The sequence below is a fragment of the Lonchura striata genome, chromosome 1 (genome assembly GCF_046129695.1).
Source record: "Lonchura striata isolate bLonStr1 chromosome 1, bLonStr1.mat, whole genome shotgun sequence".
Taxonomy (NCBI): Eukaryota; Metazoa; Chordata; class Aves; order Passeriformes; family Estrildidae; genus Lonchura; species Lonchura striata.
In genome coordinates this window covers 5,119,202-5,133,277 of record NC_134603.1, presented here as the reverse complement: position 1 = coordinate 5,133,277, position 14,076 = coordinate 5,119,202, and the positions used below count along the sequence as shown (strand labels likewise).

General features: G+C 37.6%; 1 protein-coding gene across 3 annotated transcripts in view; it reads right to left on the bottom strand.

The window, feature by feature from the left end:
- Positions 1-14,076, bottom strand: part of TRAPPC9 (trafficking protein particle complex subunit 9) — a 453,375-nt gene that overhangs the window by 422,673 nt on the left and 16,626 nt on the right. For 2 of the 3 annotated variants that reach the window (XM_021532473.3, XM_077781898.1), the window contains exons 5-9: positions 13,367-13,393; positions 12,071-12,192; positions 10,250-10,375; positions 4,782-4,998; positions 2,553-2,696 (exon numbers count right to left, since the gene is read on the bottom strand). In XM_021532473.3, coding sequence (XP_021388148.1) covers positions 2,553-2,696; positions 4,782-4,998; positions 10,250-10,375; positions 12,071-12,192; positions 13,367-13,393 — 636 coding nt within the window. The remainder of the gene's footprint in view (positions 1-2,552; positions 2,697-4,781; positions 4,999-10,249; positions 10,376-12,070; positions 12,193-13,366; positions 13,394-14,076) is intronic. The other variant, XM_021532475.2, reaches the window with a different exon arrangement.

The following is a 14,076-nucleotide window of genomic DNA, read 5'->3' as shown; positions in this document are numbered from 1 at the left end:
TAAAGAAAGTGATTCTTAAGGGCGTGTTACCATTAAAACATAATAGCTTGAGATTTGAGGTTTTACACAGAACTTAGTACCTCTTTTTGCTTAGCGAAAGACTGCATTTTACATATTTATGCAACTAAATAGCTTAATTTTAAATCAAACTTTTAGCTTCCATGTTGTTAAAATAGTGACTGACATCTCCCATTTACTTGATGATACTCTTTATTTAGATTTGCCAGGCTGCCTGGTTGGAGATTCAAGTAAATTCAAGTAAACATAGACAAGCTGTATTTTAAAATGCATCATTAAATTCAAACATTAAATTTTGTTTTAAACACAAACCAGTTTTGACTATGAATTTCTGTTCCATTAATAGAAGCAAGAGTTTCTAATTAATAGATCTAGATTTCATTGGAACAAATAAATCTCAGCAGCTGAATTTCTATTTGGAGAATAAATATTTTTTTCTGTTTTCTGAAGTATCAGCAACCCAACTTCAACTGAACTAGTAAATGAACAGAATTAAATTTAAAAACTAGAAAATGTTCCTTTTCTGTGTCTAGAGGCAGCTAATCCTAGAGAGAAAAAGGGTTAGAAGGTGAAGTTCCAGAGCCAAATGCTTAGCTGGTAACTTCCTCTCAGCTTAAGAGTTTTCACTTCTATTTAATCTGATTTTAAAAATGATCTTCAAACTACATGAACTTCAAATACAATAATAGAATTTAGCAGATAATCAGGAACAAGCTTTAAAAATATGAAGTCTATTTAGGAAAGAACACATTCAAGTGAAAACTGACTTTTGAAAAGAGTGAGTTTTCCTCCACCCTTAGGAACTGGTGACTTTCTGTGCAGCATATAAAATGTGGAGTTCTGAGCACTCTTGAACTCCAATACACTGCATAATTTTTGTTTTCTAATTAAACCTACAATTGATTAACAAAACCTGGACATTTCAGTCATGTGGCATCAGAGAAGAGCACTAATGACACCTTTTCATCAGTTTATAAGGGAACTGTTCCCAGTAAGTAAAATAGTAACCTAATCCTCTGCCTTCAATTCTCTTGCTTTTGTCCTTTACTACAACTCAAGACTGAAGAAGTTTTGTTGGTTTATTTTTTCCTAATATTCCAATCTTTTTAGAAGAACTATAAGGTAATTTTTATGCTAAATGGTCCCTTGCACAATATCAGGTTGGACTTCATGATCCTGGAGGCCTTTTGCAACCTTAATGATTCTATGGTAACAAAATATCAATCTCAGCAGAGCTACAGAAAAAAAAAAAAAATACAGGCCAGAAATACATTTCTGGCATTTCTTAACAATAAAAGACACCAAACTCAACAGCAAGTTCCATTTTGGATGCATTCAGGATAAAAGGAAAAAAAAATACTCAACTGTTTTTTAAACACATAGGAGAATATTTAGTTTGATTTTTTCAAAGGCACTAAACATCACAGTTATTCTAGGCTTTATGAAACTGGAAGCTTTATTCAGACATACAATGTCTAAAGGCAAAGAACAGAAGTTTCTTGCCTTTAAGAGTTCAGACCTTTTCAGGATTAGTGCTTAACAATATCACATGTGGAAAGGCAGAGTGGAAGAGTTTAAAACCTTGTGTTCAGCACAACTTTCCATACATACATCAACAAAGCTTCACTCTAAGTCCTGGAAAATCCAAGGACTTTTTGACAGCAAGCAAGATCTACAGGCAGAAGGCAAATTTATTCCAGTTTATCAGTCCCTGTCTTTCCTCCAGCACTGATTTGAGCCACTAAAAAGGAGGAATAAAGCAGGCAAATACCTAAAGTTTGCCAACAAAGTTCTGTGCTACAGGAGTCACGAAGGGGAGACATTTGGCTTAAACAGAAGGAACTTAAAAAAAAATCTATACATTTCCACTTCATCCTCTTTATTGTAAGCAAAGGAGTAACTGGAAAAAAAAATTTGCCAGGCTTACTGCGAAGCAAAATCAATTTTTAAAATCTTTCAGCACTCATTAAGAGCATTAATCTCATTAACCTGGGTGATAAACAAGTCACTATGGAATATTTTTCCTAAGAAATATAATACAAAATAACATTTGTCCCTTTTGGCTTTTCCAGGTGATTCTGTAAATACTCCATGGTGCTATCCCACAGAAGGGTCCTCACACACATCACTCCCATTGCTGAAAACCATCCACAGACACATCCATTACATTGTCAGCCTTTGACAAATTAAATCTTGTTAAAATATATTGCTGAATTATAAATAAATAAATAAATAAACTGCAGAAATATAGAGGAACTTAAGGCCACTGTCCCAGCTAAACACTGCTTAACTCAGGTCCATCACATTCAGCTTCTGAAAGTTAGAAAGAGAAAATGGTTTGGGTTGGAAAGAACCTTAAAGATCATCTAATTTCAACTCTCTGTTGACTGTCTACCATCAACAACCCACTCAGAATTCCCCAACTTCCCTGCTCTCCATTCCTTCCCAAAATACTTCTTTTTCAAAATGTAATCACATTATTTGACTGAGGGTCAGAAGAAAGTGCAAATATCTGCTTCTTTAAAAAGTCCTACCTTGGTCAGAAAGGAAATCCAGCATGGTCTGGAGCAGGAAGGAGAGATGCCTGACACACAGGGCAGGATTGCCCATCCTCCTGGAAGCATAGACCAGCTCGTGGAGCAGACGCATCTGCACTGCAGCCCATCCCCTGTGAGTTCCTGGGGAAAATGCAGGTATTTCATGTATTATAAAGCTGGAAATCATCACAAACACATTGGTTTTGGTTTTCTTCACATGCTAAGCAGTAATTTTATGGCACTTATACCAATCACCCAATGGTTACAAAATCCAACCCCTGTACTCAACACAAAAAATAAGACTGTTCTATTTGCTTGAATATCTAAACATAAAATCAAGTTTTGTTTTATATACTTGTCTATTGACTAATAAATGTTAAATTCAAATTCTGAGTACAAAGTTAACACTTCCCAAAAAGCAAAATAATACACAAACCTTTAAAGTTTTATATATTTTTTTTTTAATTCTCTAGACAATGTACATGAGATTTCATACAGAAATTGAAATAATAGAATCACAGAATGGTTTGGATTGTAAAGGACTTTAAAGATCATCTATTTCCAGCTCCCTGCCATAAGCAGGGACACCCTCCCCTAGACCAGGTGGCTTAAAGGCCCATCCAACCTGGCCTTGGTCACTTCCAGGAATGGTGCAGCTGTGTCAGGGCCTCCCCACCCTCACAGTAAAGAATTCCTTCCTAATATTCAGTTGAAAGCTACTCTGTCAGTTTGAAACCATTCCCCCTTGTCCTGTCACTCCATGCCCTCGTAAAGAAAAAAACTTCCTGGGAACTCTTAACTCTCTTTAAAGATCAAGCAAGAGATATTTTCCCTAAATGCTTTCCCGGCCAATAAAAGCAATAAAACTTCAGAACACATGGCACATATCCTGATTTTCAGTCTTTAAGTTTCAGACTGTGAACTACTTCATATTTGTAGAATATCTATGGGAAAAATAAATAGATCATCTTAACATAACCTTCCTTTCAGAACCATAATATGCAGAACTCTTCATGAAGCTTAACCTGCTTTTAGTAGTAAGCAACAGCGATAATTTTTAAATAACAGATATTTCAAGATGTGCAATACTTCATAAACTTCAACAGCCTTCCTTGTAATATCACCCATCAGTATTTGGCAAACTGTTTTAGGAATATTTACTGCAACCAAACCTTGAGAGTTTATATTTTGAGAGTCTCATTATTTTTCATGTGTGAAATGTCATTTCTATCTTAGAGTTTGCAGTGATCTTTCCATATGTCTCTAAAAGAGCCATTTCAGGGATAGAAAACGAGACAACATACTTCAGTGCAACATGAAGGCAAGGTAAAAATTAAATATAAACACCAATCACGTCCTCTCTTTGCTTTTTTCATTATAATTTCTTAAAGAACTTCTACAACTTCTTCTCCCAACACAGTTCTATCCCAGGGCACAGCATATTTTCCCCAGCACATTCCCTTTTCCTAGATTCTTAGCGTTTTTCCTCCCAGTCTGCTTGGCATTTGCTACCTCCTCTCATATATAACCTGACTGCCAAATCACAACAGTTTTAAAAAACCCCAACACTAACCATCCACAAATACAGCTCAGCCCATCACTTCCTGCTCCTCTCCTGCAACTACAACATTTAGAGAATGGACCCCAAAACTGCTTCTGTATAACACAATGCAAGGTTTTGGAAAGGTTTACTCAAAAGGAGCTGCAAAGCAGCAATTTAGTTCTCTCTGATCTCATTTATGGGAAAATGTGACATATTTGATCCTATTAATTACATTATATGTATCTATATACAAAAATATGTAAAAGGATTTTTACTCTTTCCTTATAAGATCAAACAGCCACAAAACAAAAGGAAATACAATTTCTGATGGAACAGCTGAAGGTACTTTAATTGAAAAAATAATCCAGAACAATGTATGACCTTTTTATGTACTGAGAAGCATATTACCAAAACAAAGACATTTTTGACAATCATAAGAAACAAAGTTTTCATAAATAACCCATAATTACTTCCTGCAACCCGGGAACCATAGCAACACATTCAGCAGTGGCTTGCAGAAATTTGAAATTACTGGAACAACACTAGAAAAAGTGAAGGTACAGTGTTAACCAGCTGCTTTACCTGCTGCAAGTAGTTTCAGATTAGCAAACGATTTAGGTCCAGTATGAAATCTCTCAAGGAAATTATTATGGAAAGCCAGCTAAGTGGCAATCCACACCGACCTTTGCTGAAGTCCTGAGGGTCCAGGGAGAGGCTGTAGCCAGGCAGGGTCTCCAGCAGCAGTTTGTAGCAGGCCCTCCAGCCGGGCTCGGGGATGCTGGGCGCCGCGCACTGCATGGCCGCGATGCGCTTGAAGAACGCCGACTTGCGGTGGAAACCGATGCGCTCGTACAGCTCCGACAGGATGCTGTAACGCTGGATCTTCTCCTCTTCTGAGAGCTGCAGTTCGAAGGGAAAAGAGGAAAGGACTGGTTTTTATCAAAGATTTAAAGTGCTGAGTTTTGAAAAACAACCAGGAGGAAAGACACAGTAGCAGACATTGGCACTGCAGAAGGCCAGAGATTTGCACACAGCCAGGCATGACAGCTTCTGCAGCCAGAAGTTAAGCTTGGTTCAACTGTTAACAGAAACTGCTAAGATGAAGTTCTGCACCTTCAATTTTATTTGTCAGTGGTACTAACAAGTAAACAGTCCAAGCAGTCAGTAACAGCTAAACAGCTCCACATTGTATAGAAGATACTTAACATGATATTAGTGTGAATGAAAGGAGTGCAAAAATATACCACTTCCAAGATTTACTGATTCACTAAAATTTTCATCCCTTGAAGATTAAATCTAATCTTGAAATCTCAGGCTATGAAAGCAAGAAACTACCGTCTGGATTTTTATGTCTCTAATCTTGTAAACCATAAATTTTTCATTCCATTAAACCGTACTGTGATTTATACACTGTGAGATTGAATCACAGAATCATAAAATGGCTTGGGTTGGAAGGGACCTTAAACATCATTTTGTTCCAACTTCCTGCCATGGGCAGGAATGTCTTTTTCTAGACCAGGTGGTTCCAAGCCCCATCCAACCTGGCCTTGAACACTCCCAGGGATGGGGCGTCCACAGCTCCTCTGGCAAACCTGTGCCAGTGCCTCACCACTGCCTTGCACAAACAAGTTTTGAAGGGCAGCAGTGAGTTCAACGGGAGCTTTTCCCAATAAGGTAAAAAGTAATGCTAAAGTAGCAAAATGTCATAGAAGGACACAGACCCGGATTTCTTCACTGAGTCAAGTATTGGAACTGCCTGCCTGGTAGAGTCACCATCCCTGAATGGCTTTAAAAGATGTGTAGATGTGACACTTGGGGACATGGTTTAGTGTTGAGCTTGGCAGTGCTGAGTTAATGGCTGGTCTTGAGCTCTACTCCAACCTAAACAATTCCATGACACATTTGCACACTGCCAAGAAGTGAGGTGGAATTTACTTAAAGTCCTCTTAGGCTTAAAGTTGAAACCAACTTGATAAGGAACTACCACCATGTGCTTCTTTAGCTTATCAGTGTATTGGCCTAAGTCCCAGGAAACTTAATTCTTTTTGCCTCTGACCTGAATGATAATCTCGCTTTGGAGTCAGCCAGCCATGAAGAAACTGCCACAGAAACTCTGGATGATTTCTGCTCTGTGTCCCACGAACCAGCAGTGCAGAGCAATGCTGACACCTAGTGCACAGGATCTGGCACACTCAAAAGCAAAATGGACTTGAAATTACTCTAAAGCTGCCAACACTTTTTGCAAAGGCGTTTCAAGTGACAAACTTCACCCAAAAATAGCCCTAAAGGACAGAAACAGCAACTCATTCTTCAAAGCTGGAAGTATCAATCAGTGTGCTTAACTTCAGGCACTTAATGGATTGGACAGTCAAAGGGAAGCTGCTCACCACACTGGTTGGTTTTTGCAGAAAGGATTAGGTCTTGTAAGCAGAGCTTCAAAATGTCTTTTAGCCACTCAAATCCTGATATAATTACAAAAAGCAGTCTGTTCTCAAAAGTCACTTCTAATTTTGGGCATAGGGATATGAGACACATCAAAGAGGAGTTATCAGAGGGCACCACAACCTTATCTGACAGTTCAGATTTTCATACTTCAGGATATGAAGAAACACACAGAGCAGCAAAGCATTTTGCAAAGTTTCAGACATTTTTTGAAGCTGAAATTGCTATTTTTTTCAGAAATGACAACAGCAGACAGGGACCGAAGAAAAAGTACCACCCGTCCCTAAGACCAAGCCCTGTATGACAAATTGTGAAAAAATTGTTTTCACAATTGTGAAAACTTTCAGAAAACAATGCAGCTGGAAAAAAAAAAAAAAAAAAAAAAAAAAAAAAAGGAAAACACAGAAAAATTTTGGAGAAGTTATCATAGCTCCCAAAAGCAATCACTCAGAACACGAGGTGTCCTAGTGAAGTCACTTATTTATGCCATTTTTACAGGTTAGAACAATTAAAAAATGGCAGCAAAGTTTAAAAGGGCACAAGCACATGATCAGGAAATAAAGAAAAAAAACTTTTAAAAACCCTATCAAAAGCTATTCCTTAAATACAAATTCTGACAATGTTCACTAAATTCTTTAAGATGATAAAACAAAGGGAAATGCTATATAGGCAGACAGGAGCACTCACTAATAATTGGAACAACTACAAGAGAGGCAGCAGATTCCCAGAAAGTTTTATTTTCATCATATCTAAGTTTTTACCACTGTTACATAAGTTGCTGCTTAATGGTTGTCCCCAAAGTTAATCAAGTATTTTCCTCAGCTGCAGGAAACTTTTTCTTATCACCACAAAGACAGCAAAATTGCATTTTCCTGAGCATGAACAGTTATGTGTTACCATCCAGGAATTTAAAAGAAGAAAAAATGAGAAAAAACCCACACAGACACTACAAGTAATTAACCCTGGGAAGATTGCAGCAGTTATTCTGCAGGCCATTGTTGTAGCACCTACAAGCATCTTTCCTGACCTCACAAATTTATAAAAGCTTAATGCCTGTAAAGTGGCTGCAAAACAGCCACCACCTGAAGCACAGCATTATTTCCACCTGGTTAATTTTTATTTGACTTCTCTAACAGACAAAGCTACAACTGCACCTGGAAAGGCTGTAGGTCACTCTTCAGGTAATAAAACCAGTTTATTTCTCAGGCTTTTTTCAAGTCAGGCTTTCAAAGAATGCAGCTTTTTATTTGTTTCTTAATTATTCCTTACAACATTAAAATTTTATAATCTCACTTTCTCTGTAATTATATTTTACAATTTATTCCTCATACTGGATGCAAAGTCTTAGTACCCTGCAGCTCATCAGAAAATACCAATTACATTATATTACTAGACTGAGTATGAAATTAAATTTATGGGTAGGAACTAGTTTTCCTGTTTATAAGTCTTTAAACTGTGAGGTAGTTTTTCTGCTGCATAATGTTGGTTGTGCTGATGTTCTATTTACCTACAAATGAAAAGCACTGTCCTACAGTTTATTCCCTCAGCTATCACAGGATGACTCCTCCTCTGAGTTAGACCAAATCATAAATAAAACTCTTATTTGTTTCCATGCTGTATACATTAAATCTTAAAAAGCTGTACATACAATTCCCAGCCATACCTCTATTTATGGAAAATGCATTTCCCAGCCCTGGGGAAAGTCCTGAAAAAAATTATCCTACTATCCTATTTCACATGATAATGCCAAGTTGCTCTCCAGCCACAGAGATCCCTGTCTGTACTGGCTTGGGCTGAACTGGTTGCAGGTTCACTGGCAGCTTAGATCAGGATGTTTTTCATGCTGCCAAGCTCTGTGCTTGTCTACTATTAGGCAATATATATTAACTATTGAAGTGGTAAGTACTTTGCCATTCACTGGGTGTTGAGGGTTAAGATTTTTCCTTTTGGAAAAAATCTTTCCTTTGGTTCTTTCTCTCATGGAATTTTGTCACATCTGTTGGTAAGAGACAATAATGACCAGTACTTAAGAGTGACAAATAAAATGGCCAAGGTGGGGAAGGGTGCAGCTGGGTCCTGTCTTATCTGGGGATTTCTCTTTGGGAAAAGCAAAGACACCAAGAGATTTTGGCCAGGGTGTGAGGGGCTGGGATCCTCTCTGGCTCCTCTCCTTCTCAGCGCTGGAGGACAGACAGGCTGTGCTGGCTGTGGGAAGAATTCACCACCACTGCAGGGCTCTGGCTCCTGCTGTCCTGCCCTGCCCTGAGGGGAGCTTTGCTCATTAGATCAGCTGTTGAACTGGGACCTTATCAGCACCAGGTCTGCCTGGAAAGGACCCTCACCATCTCCTTGGGTGCCTTGAGAGAACCCAGGAGAGGAGCCCGGCCCTCTCCCCCTTCCTGGGGAGCGCGTGTTCGTTCCCAGCTGCTGCTGCTGCAGAGCCCAGCCTTGTTCCACACACCAGTGAAGAACTGTGACACCTTTTCCCAGGTCTTTGCTTGAAAGCCCCAGATTTTCAGAGTTATTTGGAGAAAAGGAGGTCACTTTTTCTATTCCAAGGGAGGCTTCTGCCTTCCAAGTCAGACACCTGTCTTCCAAACCAAGACGCCAGGTCTTACAGGTTTCCTCTGATAAGAAGTGAAAGTTGCAATATCAGTGGTGCCAGGGAGAACAGGGTATTTATTCTCTTAATGACACTATTTGCTTCCAGAAAAAGAAACAAAAACAATGTTGGAGTTTGCAGGCAACAAGAATAACAGCACCAGAACAAGAGGATGCATGAACAACAAACGGTGCAGAATGGCCAGCAAAAAAAAACAGGTTACAGAGCTAAAGAGAGAGTCTTTAGCACTACAAGGATTTTGACAATTAAGGCACTCTCTAACATGACTGATGGTTTTTATGACAGCTTATCAATTAATTATTGCCCCATTTATGTTTTGTTAGAAAATTGATTCCAGAGAGAGGATTCTTTGCAAGTGAAAGAAAATATTCTATCTCCCTCATTGTCCATGTCTGGGTCTAATAAGGTCAATGGTGTGGACTTAAACTGCTCATCTTACCAAGATGTAATGAGCAAAAACCAAAAATCAGTATGAAACCTAACAACTTTTTATTAGTTCTTTCAACCACAGCAATCTCTGTGTGAGCAGTGACACCTAGCTTGAGACACTGCTCAAGTATTAATGTTGTTTTGTGGTGATACTGAGCACTTTCCACACAGTTCCAAACACTGATTTCCCCCCTGAATTCCTTTCTGGTTTGGCTTAATTAAGACTTTGCACTACATAACAAAAATTCAGTTGATTAAGAACACTAATCAGACCCTTCAGCTCACTCTGCAAGAAGCCATTCCTGATTTTTTCAGTTTCATTGAATGAGATGCAATCACGAAAATTTGAAAAATCCTCTGCAGAGCAGTCCCAGGCAGCTGTTTTTCCCTACTACAGCATCACAAGAGAACAATGGGATTTTTTTTTTTTTACCTTCACAAGGGAGAAGAAGCAACAGAGTTTAATCTCAAACTAAGTCCTCATGTTTTTAGATGAACTTTCTATACCTTGTTACCCAGACTCACAGATGTTAAAATCCTCAAGAAGTCAGAAGGAAGGCAGTGGTACAGAAAATAAACTGGAGACTACTGAATCCAAGTAACTTTCAGTATATTCTGTCAAATTACAAGAGGAAAAACCTGGACTTTCCAACTGACCTGACGAAGGTTGATATAAACTGCATTTTGCAGAAACTCAGAGGCTTCCATGCTCCTCTTCTGCATTGCCAGGACTCTCACAGCCTTCACACAAGCTTCCAGTTCAATCACCCCAGCATTCTTGTACTTGGAGAAGAAGAAAATTAAAATAATATTGAAGGATTGCACCTGTTAGATTTTATAAGCATTTCTGCTCAGCACATACATCAGCTGTCACATCCTCCAAACCCAGCAATTCCTTAATGCTAATGACTACACTGTTAAATTATCACCATATGCCCAAGTGAAAGTTAAGGTGTCATCTAAAATATTATTGTGCAAAAGAGCTGTTTTCAGCCTCTTCACTCACTGCTCTCATTTTGAGACAGAGCACAGCTTCAGTCTGCGAGTTCAGGTGAGGAGAAAAGCTGGGAACATTGGAACCATTTGGGGTAATCTCATGAATGTTGGTTGTGGGTGCTGCATCTAAAATAAATTCTACCTTTACAATGCAAATATTTTTATTACTGCATCCATTTTCTCTTTAGTTAAAACAATATTCCTGATGACAAGAGAATTAGAAACCAATCTGAGTGTTCAAATATTTGTTTGCAAAACCTTTGCTGTAAATGACTGTCCAGTAATTTAGCTTGCTTGAGGAAGCTAAGGAGACAATACAGATGTGCATTAAACTGTTTGTGCTCAGATAACAAACAGGCAATTTTCTAGCCAGACAATCCACTCTGGTGATTTCCTCAAACAACACAGATACTGGGTATTTGATTTGGACCACCTTCTGCTGAAGTTAAGCTCTCTTCAGGTATTTGTATTTGAAAACTAATGGGGGAAAGAAAGTTCAATAACAAAATGCAAGAGTTACGCCAGCAAAGCTGTCTCGTATTTCTCTCGTGCATTTATATTAGCAAAAGCAAATCAGTGGAGATTGAATCTATTTTAGAAGGTGCTACCAAAGTTTTTTCAGCTGAGTGAGAACATAAAAAATATACAGAAAGTGCTGCTTCCTCAGCATTAGAGCGAGTTACTCTGTATGTCTGGAACAGACAGGAGGTAACTGTGCTTGTCTTGAAGGGTTATAAATCAGTCCTGACACAAACCCCTTTGTTATTTCAATGAAGCTGCAGTGAAGCACAGTTATTACTTGCTGAGAGCACAGTGCATATTATAAATAATCAAAATATAAATATCCTGCCTTAAGCCCATCTAAGTCCAATAATTTTATACTCCTAGAGATATCACACCCTTTCTACATGAGCAACATACCCTTAAGGTAACATTAAAAAGCTGAATGCATCCTTGACAGTTATTGTTTTACTGATGGATTCTCATTTATCTGACACTGTGCCCAGAACTATCACCTTTCATTGCTCCTGATGATAAATTAACTCATGCACACAATTGAAATTGTTTCACTTGGAGAGTCACCCTTCAACATGGACATGAAAATGCCTGTAATAAATATTCATAAGCTTAGTCTAAAGATACTTTATTGAACAAGAGAAATACCTGAAATTAAAAAGTGATTAAATAACTCCACTGCAGTACAATTAAGATTATCTTTAGTGTTGATGTGGACATTGAGCTACTATTTTCACAGTAAAAAACAATTCTTTTTCTTATTATGATTGCAGACATTAAGCTCCTTTTCCATCTCAGACTCTGAGCATTTGCATAAAAACCTTAAAACTGGTCCAGTAGAGCTGGAATCTGTTTTACAAACCTCACTGCCATGCTTTAAAAGATCCTCAAAAACCAAAGCCTCAGCAGTTCACTGTTGAAAAGGTAAACACCTTAAGGTGTTTAGTTAAAAATAACGAGGATTACCTTGCCATAGTAAGAAATGGCTTCTTTATATTTTTCTATGATGTCTTCAGGACTCAGGCAGTTCTTGGCACGTCCTATCTCACCACTGGTATCTGCATTTATCCCATTGGAAGTCAGAGCACCTAGAACAGAACAGGGTCAGAAATGAGCACAAGGACTCTTGGCAAATGCTAAATATCTAAAAAGCAAGCTAGAGTATGCTGTAGATTTGATACAGAATACACAAGGTACATTTGCCCTACCTAGAAAGAAATTAAATAATCTTTCACTTAGTAAAATACAAATATATTCATGATTTTTAGCCCTTATCTGAATGCTTAGACCATGAATAAAATATAGATTGCTAAAATTATATTATGGCCACATCTGAATAGACAGTTTTAATATTTGAATTATTCCTTCTACTTTAAAATCGTGTTTCTCAAAAAGTAAGAAAAAAAAAGGCTCAGACAAAACAGTAAGAAATTGGTTTTCTTATATAAGAAAGAAGGCAAGAGACAGAAAGGGTCTATATAAGGGATAGGAATTTGAAATAGATGCCAAGGAAATCTGGGGTATTAGAAAGAACATGAAAATTTTATTTTAGGAATTTGATTTTATTGGAGTTAACATCATAGAAGTGGAAACATATCAAAGGTTTGGCAAGGCTTGATACTTTCTTACATATTACTTAATCCGTAGCATTATACTGTAATTTATTTAGGATTATAGACTAACTGATTTCTCCAATAGGTTTCTCTGCAAAAATGGCAAAAAAATCTCTTTGTTTCAGAGCTGGCCCTAACTGCCAACAGACAGTTAAAAACTACTGTGAAAGGCATTCCTAAATTTACTGAGGGAGCAGAAAGAATGGTTTTTTGCATACTTAAATGCTAAGGCAACTTTTTTAATATATTTATTAACCTTAGGGAATCAGACCAAGTACATCTGGATATTAAGAGTACATTTATGGAAATGAAAGATGTTTGTTCATGACGACTGAGGGAGCACCATGACACTACAGAACCACATATGACCATTCAGGTTGGTCACTTCAAAAATATTTTAAAATCCTCACTATTCATGGAAAGAAATCCTGTTGATTAGAATTTATTGAGATACAATCATGGAACTACAGCATTTATTTTGTGCCAGTCACCCTTCAGTCTCTGTAATTTCTCAAGATTTATAGCCAAAAATCTGAAGCAGCAGGGATCACTACTAATTTTGGCAAGGGGCAATAACTATCTATACAATTGCAAAACACATCGAGTAATACAAGAAAATACTTTGGAAACATGCAGGAAAATAATGTACCTGGATCAATGAGAACTTCTTGTGCCCCTAAAAGGAGGAACAAAAATGATTTTTTTCAGCCTTAAATAGAGCCAGCAAAATAAGTTCTTATAATGTTTTATAACATCAGGCTTGAACAAAATCATCAGATTCATCAGGATTATCGCTGCTGTTGTGAAGGACTACCAATTAAAATTCAAGTAGTCCCCATATGTTAAATTTTATTTTGTTAATAAATAAAAGTCTATAAATTTGTAATGAGTTCTAAGACACACTAAGAAGAATTTCAGAATTTTCAGTGTATAATTTAAAGCCACATCCTCTTTCCTTTATCATTTTGGTTAGCAAGTTTCCATTACAGTCCACTTAGTATTAATGCCAGGACCTGCAGTACTTAAATCTTCTTGTGGGAGCTCATTTAATCTACCCAATACTCTAGAATAAAATTTCCAATTAATGTTATCCCATTTAATTGTCATTAATTTCTCTCCATCCAATTTTCTAAATAATTGAGTCATGTCAACCTAATAAGCCAGACTGTCCATGTAAGAGCTGCCAAGAGTACTGCAGTGTTGGATTACCAGGTATGGACACCTTGTTGCCCTAAACTTTGGTTAAACATGGCAAGAAAATTGCTCCTATCAAGGGTTAAGCAGTCAAAAACGATTATTTCATCAAGACAGACCCTCCCTTCAGCTGACTTGCTCAGATTCCAGACAAGTGAAGCAGAG